At 46.1% G+C, this 25,295-nt stretch overlaps 1 protein-coding gene across 3 annotated transcripts in view; it reads left to right on the top strand.

The window, feature by feature from the left end:
• The window catches only part of NUF2 (NUF2 component of NDC80 kinetochore complex), a 414,966-nt gene that overhangs the window by 155,770 nt on the left and 233,901 nt on the right, over positions 1–25,295 (top strand). For all 3 annotated transcript variants that reach the window (XM_078641336.1, XM_078641328.1, XM_078641341.1), the window contains 2 exons: positions 4,687–4,748; positions 5,023–5,120. In XM_078641336.1, coding sequence (XP_078497462.1) covers positions 4,687–4,748; positions 5,023–5,120 — 160 coding nt within the window. The remainder of the gene's footprint in view (positions 1–4,686; positions 4,749–5,022; positions 5,121–25,295) is intronic.

The following is a 25,295-nucleotide window of genomic DNA, read 5'->3' as shown; positions in this document are numbered from 1 at the left end:
TTTTCCATTCGGGCGGCTGCCTACTCTTCTTACACAATCCAGTCCTTGCTTAAGGATTTTCAGTCTCTGTCTGAATTATTGGACCAGGGTGAGGATGTCTCCTCTACCCTGGCGATGATGGAGCAGCAGGTTCGCCTCCTTTCGGATGTGTCTTTTGATTCATTGGGGGCGGCTGCTTCTGCGGCTGGGTCCTCTGTAGCTGCCAGGCGTCAATTATGGCTTCGTTCATGGAAGGCGGATGCTGCGCAGAAGAGTCTCCTGATGAAGATCCCTTTTTAGGGGGTTAAGCTTTTTGGTGCACCTTTGGATGAGATGGTGAAGAAGACGGCGGAGGACCGTAAGCTGCTTGCTCCTGAGTGGCCTGGTCGCTTCCGTTCCTTTGGTTCTCAGAGGGCTTTTGGTCCTTCTAGGAGGGGTCGTGCTGGTCAGCCCTTTCGTGGACGGGGGCGTGGCCGGGGTGCTCCTTCCTTTGATAAATCCCGGTTCTCCGGTGCTTCTTCCACCTCTACTCCCGCTTCCAAGTCCTGACTGGATCGCTCCTGGTGTAGGGCCGGTTGGGGGTCGCCTCACTTGCTTCATGGATTCTTGGCGCGAGACTGTGTCCGATCAATGGGTGCTGCAAGTGGTGTCGGAAGGTGTTCGTATTGGATTTTCCCTGACTCCCCCAGACTCTTTCAGGTCCACTCCTTGTCCCAGAGATGCTTTAAAACGCATGGCTCTTTTGGAGGGTGTGGAGTCCCTTATTCAGAAAGGGGCCGTGGTTCCAGTACCCGCAGATCAGGTGAGGTTGGGGATCTATTCCATCCTCTTTCTGGTGACGAAACGCACAGGGGATCTCCGGCCTGTGATGGATCTGCAATGGGTAAATACTTTTGTGCCTCACCAGTCCTTCAAGATGGTCTCCCTTCCGGTGATCCTTCCTCTGCTGTCTCGGGGAGATTTTCTGGCCTCCATAGACTTGAAGGATGCTTATCTGCATGTGCCCGTTCACCCGGATTCTCAGAGATTTCTCCGCTTCTGCATCCTGGGTCGTCATTATCAGTTCCAGGTATTGCCTTTTGGCCTCTGCTCTTCGCCCAGAATTTATACTAAGGTTCTGGCTCCTCTTATTGGACATTTACATGGGGAGGGCATTTGTGTTTTTCCTTATCTGGACGACATTTTGATTTCTGCTTCTTCTCTTTCTAAGGCGGAGTTGCATGTCCGGAGGGTGTGCCATGTCCTGGAGCATCACGGTTTCCTTGTGAATGTGCCGAAGTCCTCCCTGGTTCCTGCGCAGGAATTGACTTTCATCGGGGCTCTGTTCAAGACTCATTTGGGGATGGTGTTTCTGCCCCCTCCCCGGATTCTGTCCCTGATGTCTGCAGTTCGTTCCCTGTTGTTGGGGCTCTCTCATCCAGTGAGCCTGTGGTTGAGGGTGCAGGGTCTGATGTCGGCGTCTTTAATGACGGTGCCCTGGGCTCCCCTCCACATGTACCCGGTGGTGTCCCACATTTTGTCGCATTGGGACCCCTGTTCCCTCGATATGATTGTTTTGATTCCTATGTCGGAGGAGGTTCGGGCGGTCCTGAATTGGTGGCTGGTCGAGGGTCATCTCTCCAAGGGTCGCCCCTTTCTGGTTGTTCCCACCCGTGTGGTCACTACCGATGCCAGCCTACTGGGGTGGGGTGCTACCCTGGGGGATTCGTCGACTCAGGGGGTTTGGCCTCGGTCGGTGTTGTCATGTTCCTCCAACTACAAAGAGCTGAAGGCCGTCTTTCTGGGTCTGTTGGATTTCTCGGATCTTGTTCGGGGTCACCATGTGCAGATCCGGACAGACAATCAGGTGGTAATGTCTTATGTGAACCATCAAGGGGGGTGCAGGGTTCGCTCCCTCAGTTGCCTGGCCCGTCGGGTTTGTTCTTGGGCGGAGGTGCATCTGGCGTCCCTGTCTGCCATTTACCTGCCTGTTGCGGAGAACTCTGTGGCGGATTGTCTGAGCCGGGTGTTTCCTTCCATGGGGTCCTTGTCCCTCAAGCGATGGATGTTCAGGAGGTTGCAGGTGATGTTTGGCTGTCCGATTGTGGACCTGTTTGCCTCCCGGGACAATGCCCAGATCCGTTGCTTTTGCACGATTATGCCTTGCCAGGATGCCTGGAGGGTGGACGCCCTTTCGTTCCTTTGGCCGGAGGGTCTGTTGTATGCGTTCCCCTGATTCCGGCTGTGTTGCAGAAGATCAAGCGGGAGGGATCGTTGGTGCTTCTGATTGCTCCTTGTTGGAAGTGTCGCCCTTGGTATCCGCTGCTGTTGGAATTGGCTGTGTCTCCGGGGTGGGCCTTACCATTCGTGCCATATCCTCTGATAGGTCCTCTTCTTCCTCTGCCTGTGTTCCGTTCCATGGGTCTGCGGGCCTGGCTCTTGAGAGGGATTCTCTGATACGTGAGGGTTGTTCTGTGACTGTGGCTGGGGTCATTCAGCAGTCCCGGCGTCCTTCTACGCTTAAATCCTATGCCAAGCACTGGGATAATTTTGCTTCTTGGTGTGTTGGTCGTGAGCTTTCGTTGGTTTCTTTGGATCCTGCTCGCATTCTGGATTTTCTGAATGATGGATTTGTGTTGGGATTGGCCATTTCGACTCTTCGGGCTCAATGGGCCGCCATTCGGGCATTTCATGTCCTGCCTTTGGTTTCTATTTCTCCATTGGTTGCTAGACTTTTTAAGTCTTTTTCTTTCCAACGCCCCCGTCCTATCATGTGTCTTCCTCCTTGGGACCTTCCTTTGGTTTTGCGTTCCTTGCAGTTGGCTCCTTTCGAACCGTTGGAGTCGGCGGACTTGAAGTTTTTGACTCTCAAGGTGGTGTTTCTTGTGGCGATTGCTTCTGCCAGGCGTATGGGTGAGTTGGATGCTTTCCTTCGTTCTGCCCCGTTTTTGTTGGTTTTGCCCGACCGTGTGGTCTTACGCCCTCATCCTACCTTTCTTCCTAAAGTGGATTCTTTTTTTCACCGGTCTGCTGAGGTGGTTCTTCCTGTTCTTTGCCCTGATCCTTCCTCGGCTGAGGAGTCCCTTTTGCACCTCTTGGATGTTCGTCGTGCCTTGCTGATTTATTTGTCTCGCACTTCCTCTTTTTGTAAGGTGGACAACTTGTTTGTGAATTTTGGTTTGTCACGTCAGGGCCTCAAACCCTCCCTTTCCACGATCAGTCGTTGGATTAAAGAGGCCATTTTGTTCGCGTATGCTTCTGTTTCTGAGGTTCCCTCCCTTCCTGTTCAGGGTCGTTCCACCCGTTCTGTTGCTGTGTCATTGGCTTCCTTCAAAGGGGTGTCCATGGAGGATGTTTGCAGGGCGGCTACTTGGTCGTCCCCTCATACCTTCATGTCCCATTACCGCCTTCAGGTTGGGGGTGGAGGTTCTGTTTCCTTTGCCTCTTCTGTTCTTTCTGCGGGGGTTCCTTGAGAGGTTGTACTTTTTGTTGCTCTGCCTCTGAATAATAAATATATTTTTCGCTGCACTGTTGGTGTGGTCTGTTTTCCTTACATGAAGCTGATTGCTTTGGTATCGGCTCATATGTTATTACTGTGGCAAGGAAGACAGGACGAGGAGGTAATGCCCCGGTTACTTACCGGTAATCTTCATTACTCCGAGTCCATGTCTTCCTCGCCACAGTATAGTTTCCCTTCCCTCCCGGCCCTAGTGGTGGCTTCATGTCTGCGGCTTGGTTTTTTCAGGTCGTGTTGCTGTCTATGTATCCCTTTATGGGATTGGCTGGAGCCACTGGGGGCCATCTTGGAGGAGGGAGGGGAGACTAGAGCGCTGTTTTTTAGACTTGGAGTTCTGTGTGGAGCCGGAGGCTCATATGTTATTACTGTGGCGAGGAAGACATGGACTCGGAGTAATGAGTAACCGGGGCATTATTATAGAACCAGATTTAGCAGCTCAGGTATTGCACGAGTTAATAAAGCTTCATCTTTAGCCGGGAAAGCCTGCAGGTCCCAGATACCACCCACCCCCAAAAGTGCAGTCTAAATTCATTATTAGAGCTCCGAATGCTCCTGGGAATTTCTTAATGGTCTGACTCTACGCCAACAGTTCTTACCTTGGAGTTGGCAACTTTTTAGAATATTTTAAAACATATTACAAGAGTAATAATATATATAAAAATATATATAAAATTGAAAATGTTAAAACGCAATGTAAAAGAATTCGAGATTGGAGCCTAAAAATGAAGCTGTTATCCTCTGCTTGATTCATACCAGCACCACCAGGACGGCAGGCAATGTAGAATGGCCAATTGGTGGCCTTAATTGAAGCCCTGGTACACTAGACAAAAGGAGAGCAAGAATTCAAAGCAAGTCTAGGATATTGCTTTGTATTTTAGAAATAAAACCACATTTTGAAAAGCTCCAATCTTCCCAGTAAAAATGTTTGTTTTTTGTAAATTTTTTCGGTTTGTCTATTACATCATTTTATCATTTGTGTATTTGGTTGATAAATACTGATTTCTGTATTTTTGTGTATCGGTTCAAATTGCTTAGAGTGGGGATCCTGGGTTCCAGTAAACATTCAGATGGGGTCCAGAGAAGTCAAAAGTTTTAGAAGCGCTGTCCCCTGGTATTTTCTTGCTTCTTTGTTTCTCCCGGAGTACTTTGCGCTGTAATTTCGATTACCGTGTGATGCTTTTCTAATCCCTGTGTATAATTTTGGTTTTCAGGGAGCAGTTCATGCCCAAGTGTCGTGTGTACGACTTTCAGCTGTCTGACCTCGTCAGTTCAAGTAAGTGAATTCTTCAGCTCAAATAAAAGAGCAGAAACGTTTCTGCACAATCCGCTCCATGACCGCTTTATTTTTAGATCTGCATATATTTGTTTACTGCAAAGTACAGTACCAGCTAGATGTTCTGGAACTTTCGTTTTTCTAAAGGACCGGAGATAAGTATCCAGTTGAAAAGCTCAGTAGGTTGGTTGGTGTTTTAGTTCAATGTACACTATCCAAAACAGTGCTTACCCTGTTTAGAATATAAAGCAACATTTCACATTTTGTCTTTTAGAGGGAAAGCGGACAGGTTATTGCTTGAGTGGTGTTCTGAACTTCCTTGTGTACCGAAACGCTCGCCGTGAGATTTTCTTGCAATGGTCCAGCAGTTATGTAAGTGGCGCTTCAGATGTTTCCGTTTCTTAATGGTGCTGTATTTTTGACTTTTGACCTTATACTCTCCTCCAAGACGAACTAATGTGAAAGACTTCCCTCTCTGAGGGGTGCAGAGTGGTGATGACAGCATTGATCTGCTGTGGACTGTGGAGTTGGTTTGTTTTCTCTCCGACACTACTTTTGATGGGCTCTTTTCTGAGTGACAGCCCTCTGATCTTGGTGATGTCTGGAATAGGCCTGGGCGGAGTTCGCTGATTTCTGTGTAGTGACAAAACAACTCTGCCGTGCTCCGCAGAGTTCTGTAAGCGGCGAAGTGAGGTAAGTCTCACTGCTTGCGCTGATTTTTAGCGCTGGGAGTTTGTGCTGTGCTGTAAAATCAGCTTGAACGGCACCACGCAAAGCGCAAGAGGGTGCAGCTTCTTTCTGCCGCTCGAGTGCATGTTTTACTCAAGCGGCAGCTTCCTCAACGTGAGGGGCTGGTTTCTCATTGTAAGCTGTAGTGACCTGCCGTGACCGCGGGAGATGAGAAATCTCGGCGGGAGGTAGTCTAGCGTTGGATTTTCCTTGCTCGCCAACTTAATATTGGTGAGCCGTGAGAGAGGAAAAAATCGAATACGCTGAGTTTTCGAAACTCCATGCTCAACACGGAGTGGGAAAAACTGTGCAAAGTCCACGAGCGGAGCAGAATTTTACTCCCAGGCCTAGTCTGGATAAGACATTGTTAATTTGCTGTTTAGGGCTCACGCCCTGCGTTGCAGGGCGCAGCACTGCTCGCACAGGCGAGAGCCCTTTTGTAGGGGGTTTAGCAACTGAGTCTAGAATCGCACACGGTTGTGCATGTGCTTTTCCTTTTGCCTTCCGTTATTGGGCTTTGAGTGCGTGTTTTTTTTAAACAGAGCACACAATAGGCCAAAGGCGGGCGCATTGCCCCGCCCATGGCCTATTGGTGTCTGTTACACGCACCAAAGTACATGTGGTTTCAATTTTCGTGCCCAGCCACGGTGCGGTAATTAAAAGCACACCACTCGCGGGCGTGGTTTTTGTGTATTTTTTTTTTTACGATCGCGAAAGCGATCTCGTTCAGTGCCGCTTGTTTTTATTACAGGTGACTAGTGACTTCACACCTAGACCTGTAATTAGACAATTACAGACATTCTTCTTTTCAGTTACTGTCGGGTTTCGTGTATTATAGCTCCATTACACATATTTGTCACATCAAATGAAGTGTTAAACAGATTGTTCATTAAGTTACAGCATATTTCTACAACTTCACTTCCAACCAAAATGTCTGCCTTTATGTCAGCATTCTCTGTCTACTTGGGGGTGTCCGCTTCTCTCCGCCCCCAATCACCGCCACGCGCTCTATTCTGTAGGGAGACGACGGTCGATCAGGCGGCTAACACAGTGAGCAGGGCCATTACTCGTAATCAATTTAGGAGTTCTCCATTTATCGACCTCACAAGGATGAATGTCTGAGCTACCCATGCTTAATCATAATTCGTAATCTACAACCCACATACAAACATGAAGCAGTGAATTCTAACCCCACTGAGCCATGTTACTATTTTGAAACATTCGCAGGTACAATAAATATATTCTATTCGCTTAAGCACTTCAAGTTTTTGGTGATGGATTAAATCCAGATCAGTTGATTGGGGGTGAGTGTTTGATTTGCTCAAACGCTCCGTCCATCATCCCCTTTTGTATCGCTTTGTTCGCCCTAAGTATGGCAGGGTATGCTCAGACGTGAGTCCCTTGCTCACTTGGCCACTGGATTCAAGATAGCCTGGCTGATGAGGATTATGAATCCGAAACCGGTCCCAGGATGCTTGTTTCCGGTCCATGGAAGACATGTCTTGGCAGTTCGGGCTGGACTGTTCCCATGGGGCACAGGGTCAGACTGATTTGCATATAGCCATGTCTGAAATGGGGTGGCTGAGTGGGCTAAAGAATGGTGATGGATTAAACCCAGATCAGTTGACTGGGGGTGAGTGTTTAATTTGCTCAAACGCTCCGTCCATCATCCCTTTTTGTATCGATGAGTTTTTCAGCAGTCACACTCTTGTATTTCCCCCTCAAATCTGTTGTAATCTCTGTTGTCTCTGTGCTTTTCTCCCTCTGTTCTCTATGTTGCTCACTCTCACCCGTGTTCTTCTGTCCCCCATGCGCAGTGGTGTTCTTGTGCCTCTCCCTTATCCCCGTGCTGTTCTCTCCCTCGTGTGCGTCTCCCTCTATCCTCCCTTCCTCATGCGCTTCTTTTTTCTTGCTGCCATCCTACCTGCTATCTTATCCACTCGTCCATTGTTCCTTCCTCTTCCCACTCCCCTGTGAATTTATTGTTATTTATTCATTTTTTCATTCTGGGCCAGGCAACGTTTGATGAAGGCCCTTGAACATTAAAAATAAGAGCATTTTTTGTTTTTTCATTTGTAGTATTTTTATTATTTACCAATCAATCTCGGATTAGTAAACACTCATACTTACACCAAGTGGCGTGGCTGCTACAGCTGCGTCATTGCACCTTTTTCATTTCTTTTGTTCATGCTGTACATCTTCGGCAAGGCTGGTGCAGTACTGCATTAAGAATTTGCAATTACAGAACCAATAGGTCTCAAAGGAGAGAGTTTTTGGCTTTCTTAATGCTTGTTCCTTTTGAGATTTGTTTATTTTATTCCTTTGCTTTGCTAAAGATTTGGTGTCATCCAGAAAAATTGTCAGCAATCGCCGTAGGAGAATGTCTACCTATATAAACTTCACCAGGATGTCTCTGCCAATCAGAGAGCTGGAAATAGCACAGGCTTGAATAAAACAAGCATTTGCAATGCAATAGGTCTCGCATTATTAAAGTTTGAGCTATTGGTGTTGCATTATTTAGCAATGCCAATAGCTCAAACTTTAATAATGCGGGACCTATTGCATTGCAAATGCTTGTTTTTAAGAAGTTTCTCAGTTCCAACCTTCCATTCTCGTTTTTTTAAACCGTTTGGTGCATAGTTGGGTGATTTGTAGCCTGTTGGCAAATTGAGTTATTCTATGTTTTTTAGTTACATTTGTTAAAGCACTCTGCTGAGGACAAGCTGCTCCAGTATTTCAGGGGTCTGACGTATGTTCCCAGTCTTTTCTGGTGCCGCGTCTGCTGCAACAGCCTCAGCAGGAGAAAGCTCTTTCAATGCCAGTCTCCTGGTGGGTGGGAGGGCTACTACTGAAAGAATCCAACTCCTTTCTTTTGTGCAGCAGACCCCCAAAGGTTTAATTGGCTTAGCCAGACATTAGAAGACTCACATGCAAAACACAGTCTGGCTGTAGGTACCGGCAGAAGGTTCTCATTTAAAACTGTGCCTCAAAATCTTAGTTCCTTGAAGTTCTGTTACTATAGGGAATAGTGATGTTTTGTGCTCTTCTGAAGGTTGTCACATTTCTGTTGGGGAATTTGGTGGTGGTCCGAATACATTATCACCAATGAGGCACAAGCATCTTCTTCATCTTTTGTAATTCTGAAACCTAACAAAGTGCGGCCCATCATGGGGCTGAACAGTTTCTTCACTGCTATGACCTTCATGATGGACTTCAGAAATAAGATCATTCCTCTTTTCAACTAAATGTATTTTGTGTCAAATTTAGACTTGCAAGACACCTAGCTGGTGTCTCTGTGCATCCTTCCCCTTCGGTATCTGCGATTAACAGTAAATAATAAGCACTTTCAGTTCATTGCCTTTCACTTGTGATTGTCGACCTCTGCAAGGATCGTCAAGATGGTGTTGGTGCCCCTAGTGACTCTCATAAGTGAGTCTACTATTTCCATACCTCAGTCATTGGCTAATATGTTCCCCCTCTTTGTTTCTTCACAAGATTTGAAGTGCACATTAACTGTTGCAGATGCTGCAGCACTTTTGGCTGCTCCTTGTCCTTTGTGGCCAGGGCTGGATGTTGTGCACTTCACTGGGACAGGAAGGTTCTTCATCTGGAAGGTTTGGTCACACTTCAGTTTCACCTGACTGCTCTCTTGTCAGTGTCCTCTGCCTCAGCTTTGGCTTGGTTACGACTCCAAGGCTTCATATTTGCTACAAAGGCAGTGGTGCTATAAGTGTGCTAGCACCTTGAACCATTTGTATGTCATCTTCAGTATTATTGACATTAGCCAGTTGGGATCTCTCTTTCATGATGCCAAGTTAACAAAGGACATGGCTTGGTAGTCTCGAACCTTCTTACAATTGTCTTGTCTACTACTTTTGCCAAATTGCTCACTACCTATGGCAATGCCAAAGGTTGTGGAACGACTCTTAACATACAGTGGTTCAGAGCTAGTGCTCCCTGCGAGAGATTAGCATATCAAAATGATTGAACTGCTTTATGTAATCATGACCTGGCAGGTGTTCTCTCCTCTTCTTCAGAGTTAATTTGTTCTGCTTCACAGAGACAATTGGGTGACTTGAGGTGATAGTAGTCGTAAGCAGAGGGGTGGCAGGTTGTTCTGTGGTCTGAAGGTCTGGGGATCACTCCCTCCCTAAGGTTGTAGGCAGAGTAGTCTGTTTGCTATCATGTGAGGGCTGAGAGTTCAGTGTCATGTCATTTAAGCTCTACATTTTCATCCTTCCCCAGCTACTGGTCAACCACTTCCCCAAAGCCTTTCAGATACTGGTTCCTTGACTATGGTCAGGGGAGTTCTCTTGATTTAATTTTTGCATCCTGGACAGATGTTAGTTTGCTGTATGCTTGCCTGGGTAGTCCATTTTCTGTCTTTTTGGTGCCCCTCTTTTCTCCACTATGTCAGTACTTGGATTTCCCTCATCCTGAAAATGCTGGAAAATTCAATACAAGAAGGTGCATTTCCTTCTCACTGATGCTTATCTCACTTGCTATGTATCCAGTTACATCCGTTGTTGCTTCTTTCATCTGTGTGTCTTATCCTCTAGCTAAATCTGCCCCAAGCTGCCCTTCTCTTCATTCTCTTGATGCCCAGAAGCAGAGTTGTTAGCTCTTCAATAACTGGGTTATACCGTGAAATGTCAACTTTCATTGGGCATTGACCTTTCACCCAATCTTTTTTACCCTTCACTAAAGGCATTTCTCTTGGTGGTAAACTTAAGGGTTTGCATGCTAGTTCCTGTGACCAGTGCTGAAGTCCTTGCGGCAGGGTCTCCTCAAATAGATCTACAGTTGCTTGAAAGGCCAACTAGTGCGGTTTCATGTGTCGATTTCCTGGCTGGTCATCTGCTTCGTGGTTTTAAGCTCAGAAGGTCGGTGCCTCATTCTCCAGTGCCTTCCCTTCGTCCTTACGTGGTACCAGGAGTGCACCTAGAGTGTATGTCCTTTTGTCCCACCAAGGTCTACTCTTTACTTGCAATGACAGTAGCCTTGTGATGAGGGGAGGTTTGAAGTGACAGGGTGACTAACGTGGTGGGCGGGAATTGGTTGATTGAAGGGTGACATTTGGTGGGGGTGCTGGAGATAATGAGTGACTCATTGCCAGATTTCAACAAATTGGTTGGTCTAGACGCTTGGTCTGGGGATTCATCTGATATCTGTTCCTGGTTTCACCTGAAGCAGCATTCTGTATGTTTTGCTAGGACGCTGCCTTTCTGCAGGAATCCTGCAGGCATATCTTGAATGCCCACTAGAGATTTTTGGTTTACCTGGTCTGGACCAATGGCTTCTGCATCACTTGATCCCTGCTGAGCTGGTTACTTTTGGGGGACATGCAACGAGAAAAACGTTCCAGTTCTAATCTCCGTGGTTGGGGCTTGTTTGCCATTGGTTTCTTATAATGTATACTACCTGCTACTCTTGAAGAGTACCAGAGAACCCCCCCCCCATTCAAAGGGAACTTGAGCCACCTTGCAATGGCTTTCTGTGTTGTCAGCAGCAACAACTGAGAAGAATGCATTGGGGACCACCTGCTCATCAGACACCAAGTGACACTTGACAGCTGTCACACTGGCTCCGGTATCTCTCAGAGCCTCCACTCTATGGCCATTGATGGTCACCTACTGCCTGTATTTTTTAGTGTTATCAGGCAGCTGAGTCTTGGGGACCATCTCAAAGTCTCCTAATGAGATAAGGGACATTTCTGCGGGACCCCACCCACTTTGGGCCCCCATCTCCTCCCCACCCAGGGCTACACTGGCCATCTGACAGGGTGGTGCACGGGGTGGCACATACTGACCCTTTTGGGGACACTGGGGATCATACCAACGGTGTCCCACCTGCTTACACTGAAAGCAGGTAACAGGCCCCCTATGAACAGGTTTACCTGTTGGGGGTCCTGACTTCTTCTCAGGGGAGACTGGGAACCCATACCTTGGTTCCCTTGAGAATTACTTTGGGGGCATTTCTGGAACTCCCTCTGTTTACCCTTGTCTCCCCACTCGTCTGCTGGGGACCCTGCTCACCTTTGGCTGAGTCTCCCACAATACCCTTGTGGACCCTGGTACTGACCCAGCGGTCCGCCTCCTCAACAAGCTTTCTAGGGTTAGTCAACTTGCTATCAATAAGGTGCTGGCGTAGCTCTGGAAAACAATTAGCAGAGAAGTGCTCTCTGGCAATGAAATCATAGAGAGCTTGAAAATTATCCACATTGCTACCCCTCACCCAACCATCCATAGCTCTGCAAAACAAAGACACATTCCTACCCATGTGGTTCCCTCCAACTTCTTAAAATTCCTGAACCTCTGTCTATAGAGTTCTGGAGTCAAACCATAACTTGTCATCAGTGCTTCTTTCATGTGGTTATAAAACATCCTATTCTCACTGGGCAGGTCTATCAAAGTATCCCTACCTTCAGTTAAAAAGCGGCCTCACAATCCCACTCCCCAATCCTTCTCAGGGACCCGGTGGGCCAACATTGCTATCTCATAATCTGAAAACCACTGCCCAATACTTTCACCTTTGTGGAAATCTTTGATGACATCCATGGGAATATGTACCCTGCCTTCTGAAGCCACAGATGTTGAGCTGCCACCAGAGGGATTGATTTCTAAGCCCTTGGCCTTGATCTCTAACTCCCTCAACATGCTTTCATGTTCCATTCTCATTCTCTCTCTCCAAGGACAATCTGTTATTCTCTGTTTCCCTCTGACTCTCCATCTTAAGCTTAGCCATCTCCAGCTTGTGTGCCCTACTTGTCTTCCAACTCTCTGGGGGACAGGTCTTTGGAAGAGATACTGCTACCAGGTGGGGACGGTACCCCTCCCCTGGCTGGAAACTCTGGCCTATCCAGTTGCCCATCTGCATCCCCAACTGGCTCCACCACAAGATCAGGGACATTTCTTGCTTCTACCCAGGCCCTCAGCGCCTTCTGGTAGTCATCCTTTTTAGAAATGCCTGGTGTAGCACCTTTCAATTTCTTGCAGAGATGCTTGAGCTGTTTCAAAGTGTAGGTTTCCAACCTCTCTTCCTCAAATTCAAGATCCATAGATACAACAGATGCTGGTCTACTCATGGTAGTAAAAATTGGGAGTTTTCAGGAAAAACTAACAGTCCAAGGAAAAAAAATTCTAGCAAAAAAGTATGTGGTCGCGTTTGGTCTGCACTCACCAGTAGTGTACACCAATCACTGTATATGAAACACAAATGCAAAGTCCAAAAGCTCACCGCTGACCACAAATGTTAGATCTGGGGGTCTCTAGTTGGCAATGGTATTCACCTTTGTCCAAATAGGGACCTTTACTTCTAAGTCAGGATAAGGGGATTACACTCCTAAATAACCCCTGCTCACCCCCTTGGTAGCTTGCACGAGCAGACAGGCTTATCTCCGAGGCAGTGTGTTAAGCATTTGTGAATATACACAGTAATACAGTGAAAACACTACAGATGGACACAAAACAGGTTTTATAAAAATAAGTACTTTATATAGACTTAACACAAGACCACAAACGACAAAAATCCACAATACTATACTAAAAGTCGACTTAAAGATGATAAACGTTGCTTAGTTAAAGTTGATGATAAATGCGACAACCTTCTCAACAAAGTACCTGGATGCGTAACGCAAAGTGAACAAAAGGCTCGCAAAAGGGGAGATGCGTCTGTTCCGTGATCTGGGGGAAAATATGCGTCGTGCCTCAATGCTGGCGCAGAGTAGGGTATGCGTCGTGATCCTTACCGGTGCGGAGGTGATGCATAGATTCTAGGCCTGCGGTGCGCAAGAAGGCGCCTTGATGCGATGCGACGATCCGGTTGCGATGCGAGAAGATGGTGCCCTTGATGCGGCATTGCGATGACGATGCGAAGACGCCCTGGCAGCCTTGTGACGACTATGTACTTTGGAGCCGTGACAGGCCCTGCGACACGCTTCCCTGGTGATGCGATGGTGACTCTTTATGGCGTCACGCTTCTCCGGTGATGCGACAACAGACAGCTTCGATGAACACACGCTTACCTGGAGATGCAGCGGCGGCACACTACTCCGGCGATGCGATGATCTCAGCTGCGGCGGCGACACGCTTCCTCTCGGTGCGTCGCGCTTCCATCTCCCAGCGACACGCAAATGTCTGTAGATAGAATTCCCAGCAAGGAAATTCACAGAGGGAGCTGGAGGTGAAGTCTTTTGTCCCTGAGACTTCAGCAGGAGGCAAGCACAGTTCAAGCCCTTGGAGAATATTCTGTAGATGATGAAAGTCCTTAAAAAGTTCCTTCTCCTTTCACTTGGCAGTGAAGGAACCACTGCAGTCCAACCCAGCAAACAGCACACTGGCAGAGGGGCAGTCCAAACTCCTGAAGCTTCCTTTGGTTCTTCTTTCAGGTTCTCAGAAGTTATCTAATTTCTTGGGATCAGGGTACCAATATTTATACCCCAAAATCCATTGTTCTCTGAAGGCAGACAGGTCTCTGCCTAGTCCAAACCGGTTCCTGAGCACTTTATTTACATGACTCTATTCTTCCTTTCACTGTGCAGGGCAGAGACATCAGCCGGCCCACAGGAGGTGGAGCCAGCACAGGGGAGGGAAGGTACAGCTCTGGAGCACTTTGTTGACATGATCCCTTCTCTCCTTTCACAGTGCAGGGCAGAGACATCAGACACACCACAGGGGATGGAGCCAGCATTGTAGAGGGAAGGCCCAGCCCTATTCAGGTCCCAAGTGCAACTCCTCCCTCCCATCTAGATGCAGATCTCTCTATTCACCACTGGGCTGCCCCAGCCTGTCTCCTGGAATCCCCCAGCCCTGTCACTCACAAACCCAGACAAGGAATACACAACCTAGCAGAGGCAGGCCTGGACAGTTAGGCAAGAAAATACCTACTTTCTAAAAGTGGTATTTTCAGGCATACTAAATTCGAATTTCTACCATATTTCCTGAGTCAGTTAGGATTATAAGCATGTAATAATCTAATTGCCCATTCTAAGTTATGGAGAACAGTTAGCCTTGCAATTGTGAAAAACGAAAATGGCTGTACTTCACTATTCGGACGCGCTACACACAGCAGGGCATGTTCTACCTTATACTTACAATGCACCCTGCCCTTGGGCCTACCATATGGGTTTCTAATATGAAGCAAAGGGAAGGTTTAGGGACTGCAAGTGGGTGCACTGGCTAAGTCGACATGGCAGTCCTAGACTGCACACAGGCCTTGCAATGGCAGGCCTGAGACACACTTGACAAGCTGCTTCTGTGGGAGGCACAACCAGGGCTGCAAGCCCACCAGCAGCATTTGACTTACAAGTAAGTATGGGCGAATTTTGCGAATTCGCGGTATGAGAATTCGCGCAAAAGCGTACTTGCGGTCCGCAAAATCCGCGAACATTTGCAAGATTGCGGATTTTTTTATTTTTGCGTGTTCGCGAGATTTTTTTTAGCGCGGCTACCGCGAAGTTACACATGCGGTCGTGCATAGAGCGGCAGACCCTGATGCAGAGGTCTGGCCCGGGACCAGGGTTCAATTCCCGCCTCGGCGGGTCTTGGGCTCAATTTCCTCGGACATGATAATTCTCGCCTCGGTGCCTATTCTAATCATGGGTCCCACTCTGCAACTCTGGGCAATAGCTTGCTTAATCTCCACAACGGCCCCAACAGCGCTAGGATGCCTGGCTTCACCTTGGGGGTGCCCAGGAGTGGGCACTTCACAGGGAAAAACCAGAAAGGGTTCCACAGCGGTATGCGTACAAGCGCCTTGAGACCCCTTCGGGGGTGATACGTGCGCTATACAAGTACTACATTTACATTTATTAACATGGGCGTGGCCATCTTGTTTTCAGTGTACGCGTTGCGTATTTCCGATTCCGGGCGCTAGTTGCATGCTCGTGTTGTGCATTTTCTACTTGCGGGGCGGGATTACGTGTTCACGTCCGTTTTTGCATGCTTGCGGGGGAAATATCATTCAAACTTACCCACGTGGTTGCAATAGGCGCGGCCATCTTGTTTTTCATTCATTGCTATGGTTCTGGGCATGCTTTTTCTATCCAGCTTTAATCTTTGTAATCCTTTTTTTTGTTTGAACTTTTTTTGGATCTTTTTTACTCATTATCTATCTCTATTTTTCTACATCTATATTTTGTGTTTTTTTCAACTTTTTGTTACTTAAATAACAATTTTTTTTTTTAGCTCTCTTTTCTTTTATTTACGTTTTTTTGCCTATTCTTTCCTATTTTGCCTTTCTTTGACCTAGGACCATGGCCGGCTCCCTTGCGGGTGGTTAAGGGGGGAGTCAGTAAGTCCTAGGGAGATCTTTAGCGCGGTGGAGGTGGCTGCACTGGTCTTCTTTGTACAGTGCCACCTCCCCAAGACCGTCGCGGCAGGCCCGGTACCGGGTATGGCCTCCAGGAGCGTCGCCAGCTATGGGGTAAGGTGTGCTGGGCCATGTATCGGGAGTCTGGGGTCCGGTGCACCTACAACCAGGTGACGCACCAGTGGTCCGACATCCTGGACCGGGAACAAGACCTGCTCGACCTGCTTGACGTCGAGATCCCTGGGCTTGGTGAGTACTAGTAGCTAAATAACTACTTTCTTCTGCTCTGTGTAAAATTGTAAATATAAGTTTTTTCCGAAGAGCAAGAATGCTACAGATTACATTGCAGGTAAATTATGTTTCAAAAGCTTCTGTGATTGCACGTGCTCGCCTGCTCAGTTCGTGGCGGTGCTACTATGCTTACATATTTTCAATTTTGTGCTCTTTTGGCTTGAGTGATTATATATGAGTGTACTTTACAGAACTGCGTAATGCTAGAGACTAGAGACTCAAGTCCAGTCCTTCCTTTGTACTCCTGCCACTAAGAAGAGATAGTGGTGGTGGATTGATAGGTTGAGTATATTATGATTTGTTATTTAGTAGGACATTTTTTAGTGGTCTGTAATCATGACGGAGTGTGTCTGTCACTTTGCATGCTGCTGAGTGCAGCCAGTCCTAGTAGAACCTTTTTGAAGTTGGTTTAGTGAGTTACATAACTTTCCAAGTAGAAGGTCCGCGAATCCAGCAATACTAATATCCTAGCAGACCACATCAGATAGGTCAATAAATTTAGTGCAATTGTTGTTTTTTCCCCGAAATTGTTTTTCTGAAATGTTTGATTTCGTTGACAACAATCATCCATGTTTGTGTCTTTCTTTCATGTACATCAGCTCCTCCCAGGGGCAAGAGGACAGAGGTGGCAGTGGCGGCGCCGGTGGAGCAGGATGGCCAGGATCGGTCCACCGAGGGCTCTTCTGCTGGCCCGAGTAAGTTTTCCTGTTAATATTAATAATTATACTTCCCTAACTTTTGCAGCACCTATTTAATACAAACGTTCATTATAATTCTATTTTTTCCTAAATAGTCTTTGATTTTCTTGTAGACTGTTTCTAAATTCCTATCTTGCCTCTACTATGACTCTCTGTGCTACTACTATTGTATTAGTCTGCCTGTGTAGCTAGCTAAGCTTGCACAGTTGGCAAAAGGTGTTAAACAAAACTCCTATTCAGCAATAGCTCTAGGCACTGAGTGCAGTCCTCTGGGTTGTCCATAATGTCTATTGAAGTCTTCTTAATGTTTATGCTTTGACAATTCCCAACAATAAAATGTCACTGGCCACCAAGAATAAGATACTAGTTTACTTTTTGATTGGATAGGAGGACATACTACTACTGTTGCACGGACTATTCTGCCCATACAGAACTATGGACAAGAAATAGGGCATTGGTGATAATAGGCGCAGTTAGACTTTCCACATACCTCAGTCATAACAGAAGTTGAACCCCCAATCTCCTTACTGACTAACTAGTGTGTCAGAGTCATTATTTAGCTCCCGAATGCAGCGATGATCCCCAATGATTATACAACCCAGAACATAAGACTAGGGAGTCAGAGTCCCGACCTCTCAGAGTCACGGACTCATGCTTGCAAATTGCAAGCCCTTTCGCTCACTCACTCATGACCAAAAACCACAGAGTCTATGTAAGTTTTAAAGCTTTATTAAAAGTAAAACAACTAGCTCTGTGTGTACTCTGTATATTAAAGTTCAGTTGTGCATTATATAAAAACATTTATTAAAATCAACTTCATATAAGATAAATGGTGAACTCTGGAAAACTGAACAGTGGCTGATTTTATACATTAATTGTGGGAGAGCCCTCACCTGGTTGGAATTTAAAGTCTTGGTGGTAATGATGACGACTCCGAGTAACATATTGCTCTTGTTCGTACTAGGGAAGCTTCTGTCTGTTATGAGAAAAATGGTGCGTGTTAAAAAGCAAGTATTCATCAGTTGTGCCAAAAAGTGAAGCATGTTATGGCTAAGCATAAATAAAAAACACCCTCCCCTTACGAAAGGGGAATTTTTAATTTAGACAAGAGAGTCACAAATAATTAAATTTGTTTATGAAGTAACCTACTTTTTCATTCCTAGACAAAATAGGGAGTGGTGTATATGGCATCTAAAAATATTAAATGTATTTTCTAGGCGTAACACCATCGGCACAGCCCACCACCAGTGCCGGGGCCAGCGCGGAGGTGGTCACTTCAGGGGCGGATGCGGTTCCTGCAGGAACTGCTGTGGGGGATGCCACCGTAGTGGCGGGCAGTGGTAAGCTATTATATTCCTTACTTATTGAGATTGCAGAGTAGGCTCGCTGCAGGGGTGTATATGTTGTATAGTACAAGTACACTTTACTGTTAAGAAGACTTACAAATTTAGAACTAAGTTTTTGTAAACCAGGTAGAAGGCAGTCACCCTTGACTTCGCATTAGCAATAGCATTAGCGGCGGGAGTTGACGAGTAACCAATGGCCTCCTCTAAATTTGACTTCAACTCAGCTGTGAAAGTTTTATCGAGAAGCCAAGTCAGATCAGAGATGAACTTGATGGATGGGATGAACGAAAAGGGAAAGAAGGGTGTAAGGAAGGAGGAAGGACGAGCAAGTTAAATTAATGACTGGCAAAGAATGATACGTGTTTTTGAATGCAGGCAGAGGTGGCTGGTAGGAATCTGATGCATGGCCGTTGAAGCAAGGATGGGTGGAAGGAGAAAGGAGGAAGGAAAGAGGACTGCCTGGGTGGGTGAAACAGAAACTATATGTGTGCGCAATATATCCTTTGGTTCAAATTCAAATGCAAGTCAAGCACGGATGCATGGCTGGCAGTTTACAAAATAAAATAAAAAGGGTGTTTTTCGGTGAGAAAAAGTAAGGTTTGTCCAGTTGAGACATTAAGAAGAATGATTGCCATTTACTTTGAATGGATGGATGCATGGATGGTATCTTCCTCATAGATAGCATAGGTGTATGTAGACTGAGTAGACGGTCACTGGATGAAGAGTGTTACTTTGAAGAGCATGTAACACCGCACGTCCGTGCCAGAGTAGCAAAGCCGAGGAAAGTAGAAGTTGTAATTTTTCAGAATACTCCCTTGACTAACAGTAGTTTGCAAGCACAGCATATATTGTGCATCTATATTGTATAGTTCACATTATCAAGTCAAGTCACAACTCACAAGTGCCTTCCTCCGGGGATTATGGGGACCACTCACTACCTCTGTTAATAATTTTTTTACAACTCTGTCATTCATGTGTGGCCTATCGGTGTTCACTCAATCAATAAAAACACAGCACCTAAAGTCATCCCTTATATAAGCAAATATCCTGTGAAGGGATAGATGATCATATTATTTATCATCTTCATTTTCCTTTTGTAGTAGTCAGGGGCAGGGTGAAAGTTAAATTAATTGAGCAGTAGCCCTTATAACAGAGTATGGTCAGTGCCACCCGTAACAAAATAGTAAGAGCTTCACCACCTGCATGTACTGGACTGGTAACAGTAACGCAGGTCTGCGTCATCATGGCTTGTGTCTGTTTTTCATGGGCGCAAGCTGACTGCGCTGGCATTATGCCGGCTTCCACAAGTTTACGTACTAATTTCGCTAACAAGAGAGAAGAAGAAGACTGGTGTACTGTCTGAGTCTAATGTAGTGAGTCCATATAGTGCTAGTAGAATTCCTGAAACTCCCACTAATGTTAGAGCAGAGGACGACGAAGTGGGAGGTTAGATACATGCCACAAATGTTATGTACTGTGCTTGCAAGTTGCTAGTGCTAATTTGACTCAACTTTCTGTTGAATTTTTTTGTGTTAATCTTAAAGAGTATTGGTTACAGTATGTTTTTCTTTCTTCATATAGATACTCCTTCTAAACTAACAAGGAAGGAGTTGGCTATCCGGGCCCGGCAACGGAAGCTGGAGGCAATTGTCGCCGAATATCGGCGGCTGGTGGCTCAGGAGGAGGGGGACTCGCAGTCAACGTCCACAACAGCTGCATCCTCCTCCGCTGCCCCTGGGCCATACAGCCAGCGCAATACTCCAGGGGTACGGTGCTGTGGTCAGGCAGCCACCCGCCGCCGCGCCACGAAAACAGCTGCCCCCCACAGTACCTGCAGGGCTCGTATGCACCGATTGACCCTGCGAGTGGCCTACCTTGAGCAGGAGGTGGCGAGGCAGAAAGCCCTGCTCAAGGACCTCCGGAGAGAGCTGCGTGACCACCTGGCCAAAGGACACCGCCGGCGAAAGGAGAGAGAGAGAGACTATCCCTTGCCCCTTTTTTAAAGTCTTTTGGGGGGGGTGGGAATGGGGCGTTCGGGTTTTTGGAGCTTTTCTTCGGGACATTTCATGGACATTGGTTGGGGTTAGGGAGTGGGGTGGGTCGGGTCTTGTGGGATAGTTTATTTTTGTTAGGGTCAAAATAATTATTTATTTTCAACTTAAACATAGCGTACGCGTTTTTACTGTTTTGTGGGGGATGCGGGGGGTTAACTGTACGTTTGTTTTCCTGAAAATTAACTGCTGGTTGATTCAAATTGTCTAATCGCCCAAATTTGTACAAAAGTGCCACTGACAGAGTTAGTGAATTCAATTGTCCTACTACTTTACTAGTACTACCGTCAGTCTCTCCTCTCCTCCTACTCCATTATTCTTCCCCCCCCAAAATGCTTATCTTACCTGTGATTCGTGTTTGAGAATAGGGCTAGGCACAGGGCTGGCTGCATGGCAAATGTCGGTTAAGGTGGGCTATGGAATCCTGGACGGATGAAATGTCATCGTTGTGGTGGTAGTAGTAGTGATGCACACTGGCAGTAGCAGCATATGAAAAAAAAGGAAATGAAACATTGAGTGGCTTAGAGGAGCATTAGAACAGTACGATAGATATTACAGTACACAAGAACAGTGCCATAAATTGTAGCCTAAGCAATGCTAAAGTATTCCATCAAAAGTTAACTACCAGTTGCATGGAGTACGGCTACTACAAGAAATAGTACTGAAGGACACAGCAGCGTAAGCATTCGTCACGTGTAGGAGGAGGATGTTGTTGATGATGAATCCACTCGATGGCGCACATGAAATTCTGATTTGATTTGCAAATACTCATGGGTGTGTGTCAAGCAGAATAAGAATATATCCTCGGATTCCTTGCCCTGCCTTGAAATCGATTTTCTATTGCTTTTCACCTTATCCCCCCCAGCAGGTGTGTGGAATTATTGTTGTAATTTAGTCACACCTCAATGAAAACCACACAGCCCGGGGGAAGAGGGTTAGAGTTTGAAAATTGGATGGGAATGGAGGTTTTTGGGAAAGTTTTGTGGAGAGAGAAAAAAAAACAGCATGGACAAACAACAAATGAAGAAAAACAAATCTTTTGAATACGAAGATATCCATAAATCTTTTAAGGGACATAAAGGAAGTGCATGCATGAAGTTGTTTGCTAAATGGATGGTTAGGTTACTGAAAAGTAGTACTTACTACAACTTACTACCTATGAATGAACATTTTGACAGTACAAGGCTGCAGTAATTACGCAGTTTCACTTGCTTATCTGCCCTCAGAGAGAATAAACACTTATTAGTACATTAAATTAGTTTTAAAAATAGCAAAGAAACGTATCAAATAGCTGTAGGGATTAATTTGAAGTAGAGAGCAAACTCACAGAGTCGCACTCATAGAAGTTCACAACAATAACATTATTTAAAAGATAAGGAGAAGTGAAGAGGATACTGTAACTGTATGTTGTAGTTGTCCTGTTCAATTTGGGAAGTTGCATGCATCCAGCCATTCCTCTTATTGGCGGTACTCCTCCATTCCATCTGACGCTCAGTCGATCAATCTTGGTGACCACACTGTCCACTGCCTGCCTGGATGATGCGGAATTGCGGATTGCTATGGTAAGCCTTAGTTAATGTTTTTCCCATCGCACAGGGTAAAAGCCGGCCTGTAATTGTCAATAGAAAAACAGGAAGCGATATTAAAACACCCCGGAGGAAAAATATAAGGTACGGTATGTAGTGCAAAAATAACGCTTTCACTTTCAGAGGCGACAGTATTACATACAAGCATCTTTTCTAAAGTGCGTACTCTGAGTCTCCTTTTCAAGGATAATAATTAGCACACAGCAGGCCAGGGCCATGCAGATGGTCAAGGCAGGCACCACTGAGTGAACCCCAGCCTCCATGTAGCATACCTCTTTGACACAGACAGACAAAGCTGATCTAATTTTATACAGCAAGCCACATAGCCGCAATTCATGAACTGCTGTCTGGACTCTGGCATAACAACACTACACTGGCTCGACCACTCCATACCACGACTAGACAGACATGTAGTTCTGCTGTGGTTGTTGTTGACTTGTTTACCTGTTTGCCACTCACGAAAGGGCCATAGTTCTTCCGTAAACCGACGATGATGATCCATCCATCCCAGTGAGTGACTGTAAAGATATTATGTAACTTTGATCATCAAGACTCATCATCATCATGGTATTGGCAAACTCAGTTGTTCATGCAGTCACAGTCTACACACAGTGAGTCCAAGGACATTTTCGATATTAAAAAATGCAACATAGTGGCCCCTGCAGTAGAAGTACAATTTGCATTAAACAAGGTAAAAAGTAAAACAGAGTAGACTTGAGTTACATTTAGTGTGTAAATGATTAAATAATAGAACACCTAGGATTCATTTCATGCACAACAAACAAACAGCAATTGCTTTCATCGGAGCCAGACAGCCAGTGTTGTCCACTGCATGCCATCTCATCATTCATTACCTTTCCACTTTTTGTCAGCATCTTATTCTTAAGTGAAGGGTCACAGGGCAGCCTCTCGTGTCAATTTCAGAAGTAACAGTCAGCATAGAGACAGTTTCTTGATTCTGCATAATCCCGCCATCTGCCGTGAGGGAAACAAAAAATGCATAGGGAGAGTCTGGAGGAGGAGGATAGAGGAGCTTGACTGAGTTGTGAACTTGTGAACTTCAGGAATGCAGACAGCGTCACCTTCAATATGGAAATAAGATGAAGACAGTGCTGCTGATGGGTTTGTTGTGATTAGAGTTTTGTTGTGCAAAAATAAAGAAAGACACACAGAAATAAAAGTGAATAAGGATGGAAAAAAAAGTTAAGTATTTCAAGCCTAGGTGTCAGGGAAATAGAGCTCGTCCTCAAACTCTGTGAATTGAACCTGGAGTAGGTCAGCTAACAGAGAAGAACTTCCGTCACCTAAGTCGGTGTCCTCTTCTTCCTGCGCGGATTCACATATTTTGTAATCTTGTGGTATGAAGTGCAGATTCATCTTGATCAGTGTTAACCTCTCCACATTTTTGGGCGAGAGGCGGGTCCTTTTTGAAGTTACAATGGCACCAGCAGCACTGAAAACACGTTCAGAAGACACGCTTGCGAGTGGGCAAGCCAAATAATTTATAGCCAGCTTGGTGAGCAGTGACCATTGAGGCCTTTTCCCATACCAATACACCAATGGGTTCTGATCAAAGAAGACCTCTGTTGGGTCATCCAGATAGGCCTGCACCATCCACTCAAGGTCCTCCATGGGTGCTCCACTTTGCGTACCATCTGTTGCCTTTGCATCAACACTGGAACGAGCAAACCCATGTTGAGTTATCCAATCCGCTTCCGACAATATTGCAGGTGATGATGATGATACGGTTGCTGCTGTCGGTAACGGCTGTGAGGGAAAGTGACTGCCTTCGGCCACAGAAGTGGACCTTGACACCGGATGGCCTGCTGCTTCAGTAGTACTTGTGGTGGTTCCTTCAATTTCCTTCCGCTCTTTTTTGAACCGAGTGGCTGACAGAGCTAGCCAATGTTTGTACTTGGAAATATCTGCTTCATAAAAAGGAATAAATGTATTGCTGGCCAGTCCCTTTTTGTACCGTGGATCCAGAATAGTGGCACAAATGTAATGTTGTTCTGAATGTATTGCTTTAAGCCTTTTATTGTCAACTAGGCGGCTCAATAAGCTCTCCGCCAACTGATATGCGTCTTGTTTTTCAGCATCAACACGGAACGTTGAAGACCCCGCCTTCAGTTGGTGCTCTAGCATGCGCAACAATGGGCTAGCTTTGCCCAAAGTACAGTCCTCCCTGCTGACTTCACGCGTGAACACCTCAAAAGGACGAAGCATGTCTGTCAGGCTTTTAACTAGGTCCCATTCATCCACCTCTAGCCTCATGTCTTTCATAGATGCACCCCGTGTGTTAAAGACATACTCATTGATTACCAAGTACTGCTCAAACAGACGCTCAAGCATGTAGAAGGTTGAGTTCCAACGTGTTGCCACCTCCCGGATGAGTCCTCTGACTGGCACTCTACGGTCACGTTGAATGATCCTCAGCTGCTTCCGGGCCTTAAAAGAATGGCTGAAATGTGTGCAGATTCTTCGGCAGGTGGTCAGTAACTTGCTGACTGTTTTCTTTTTTCAAGAAATCTTGAACAACAATGTTAATACTGTGCGCCAAACACGGCACTCTGAAATAGCCACAATCCGACATGGCCTTTACTATATTGCTGCCATTATCCGTGGAAACATAACCAATCATGCTCTTTCTTGGATGCAGCCATTCAAAGACCTTACTGTTAAACTCCTCCAAAATGTTTACTGCAGTATGCGATTTCTCCATGGCAAACATGGCTACTGTTGCATGTTTCCGAGTAGCTTTAAAGTTTGTGATACTGTCAATACCTGCAGCTATCTTCTCTCTAACCCCCGCAAAAGAGACCCAGTGTGCAGTGATGCACAAGTAATCAACGGCTTGACAACTGGTCCACATTTCTATTGTCAGGTGGATAGTGTGAACAGCACTCTTCTGCAAAGCTGCCCCAATCACGTCCAGCACATCGTGATGTAGTGCTGGAACCGCAACTCTGGCAAAATAGGACCGGCTAGGAATCTTCCATTTAGGGCAGACTGTTGCCACAAATTCTAGAAAACCCACCCCTTCCACGAAAGAAAAAGGGAGAAGGTCCAGCGCTAACATTTTAGCCAGCATTGCATTATACAGACGTGCCGTTGGGTGGTTGCGTTCAAATGGCGCCTCCGACTAAAACATGCTTTTAATGGTGGTCTGGACCGTTTTCATATGTGATGAGGATCCAGACTTCTTCAACCGTTAGGCTCATTGATGTACTTTTTCGCATTGGTGTCTCTACCAGAGTAGTGTGCCTCCTAGATGTTGCTGGGGTAGAGGAGGGTGTGGGCACTACCACTGCAGTGCTGCTGCCAGGGGTACTGTGTGTACTAGAAACAATTTCTTTCGGTTCTTCACCTCCCCCCTGCACGATCAGCTCCTCGTCATCAGATGCAATATCAATGGATACATTTGGATTTGTCCGGATGTTACTTAGGTGCACCTCCCACTGGATAATGTGGTGTTTTTGGAGATGACCTCTGGCCTCCGGTACCATAGTTGGTACCAAGCTTACCCCGACTAACTACT

Source organism: Lissotriton helveticus, chromosome 1_1 (genome assembly GCF_964261635.1).
Source record: "Lissotriton helveticus chromosome 1_1, aLisHel1.1, whole genome shotgun sequence".
NCBI lineage: Eukaryota > Metazoa > Chordata > Amphibia > Caudata > Salamandridae > Lissotriton > Lissotriton helveticus.
Note: the sequence above shows the minus strand (reverse complement) of the source record. Positions and strands in the feature narration are given on the sequence as shown.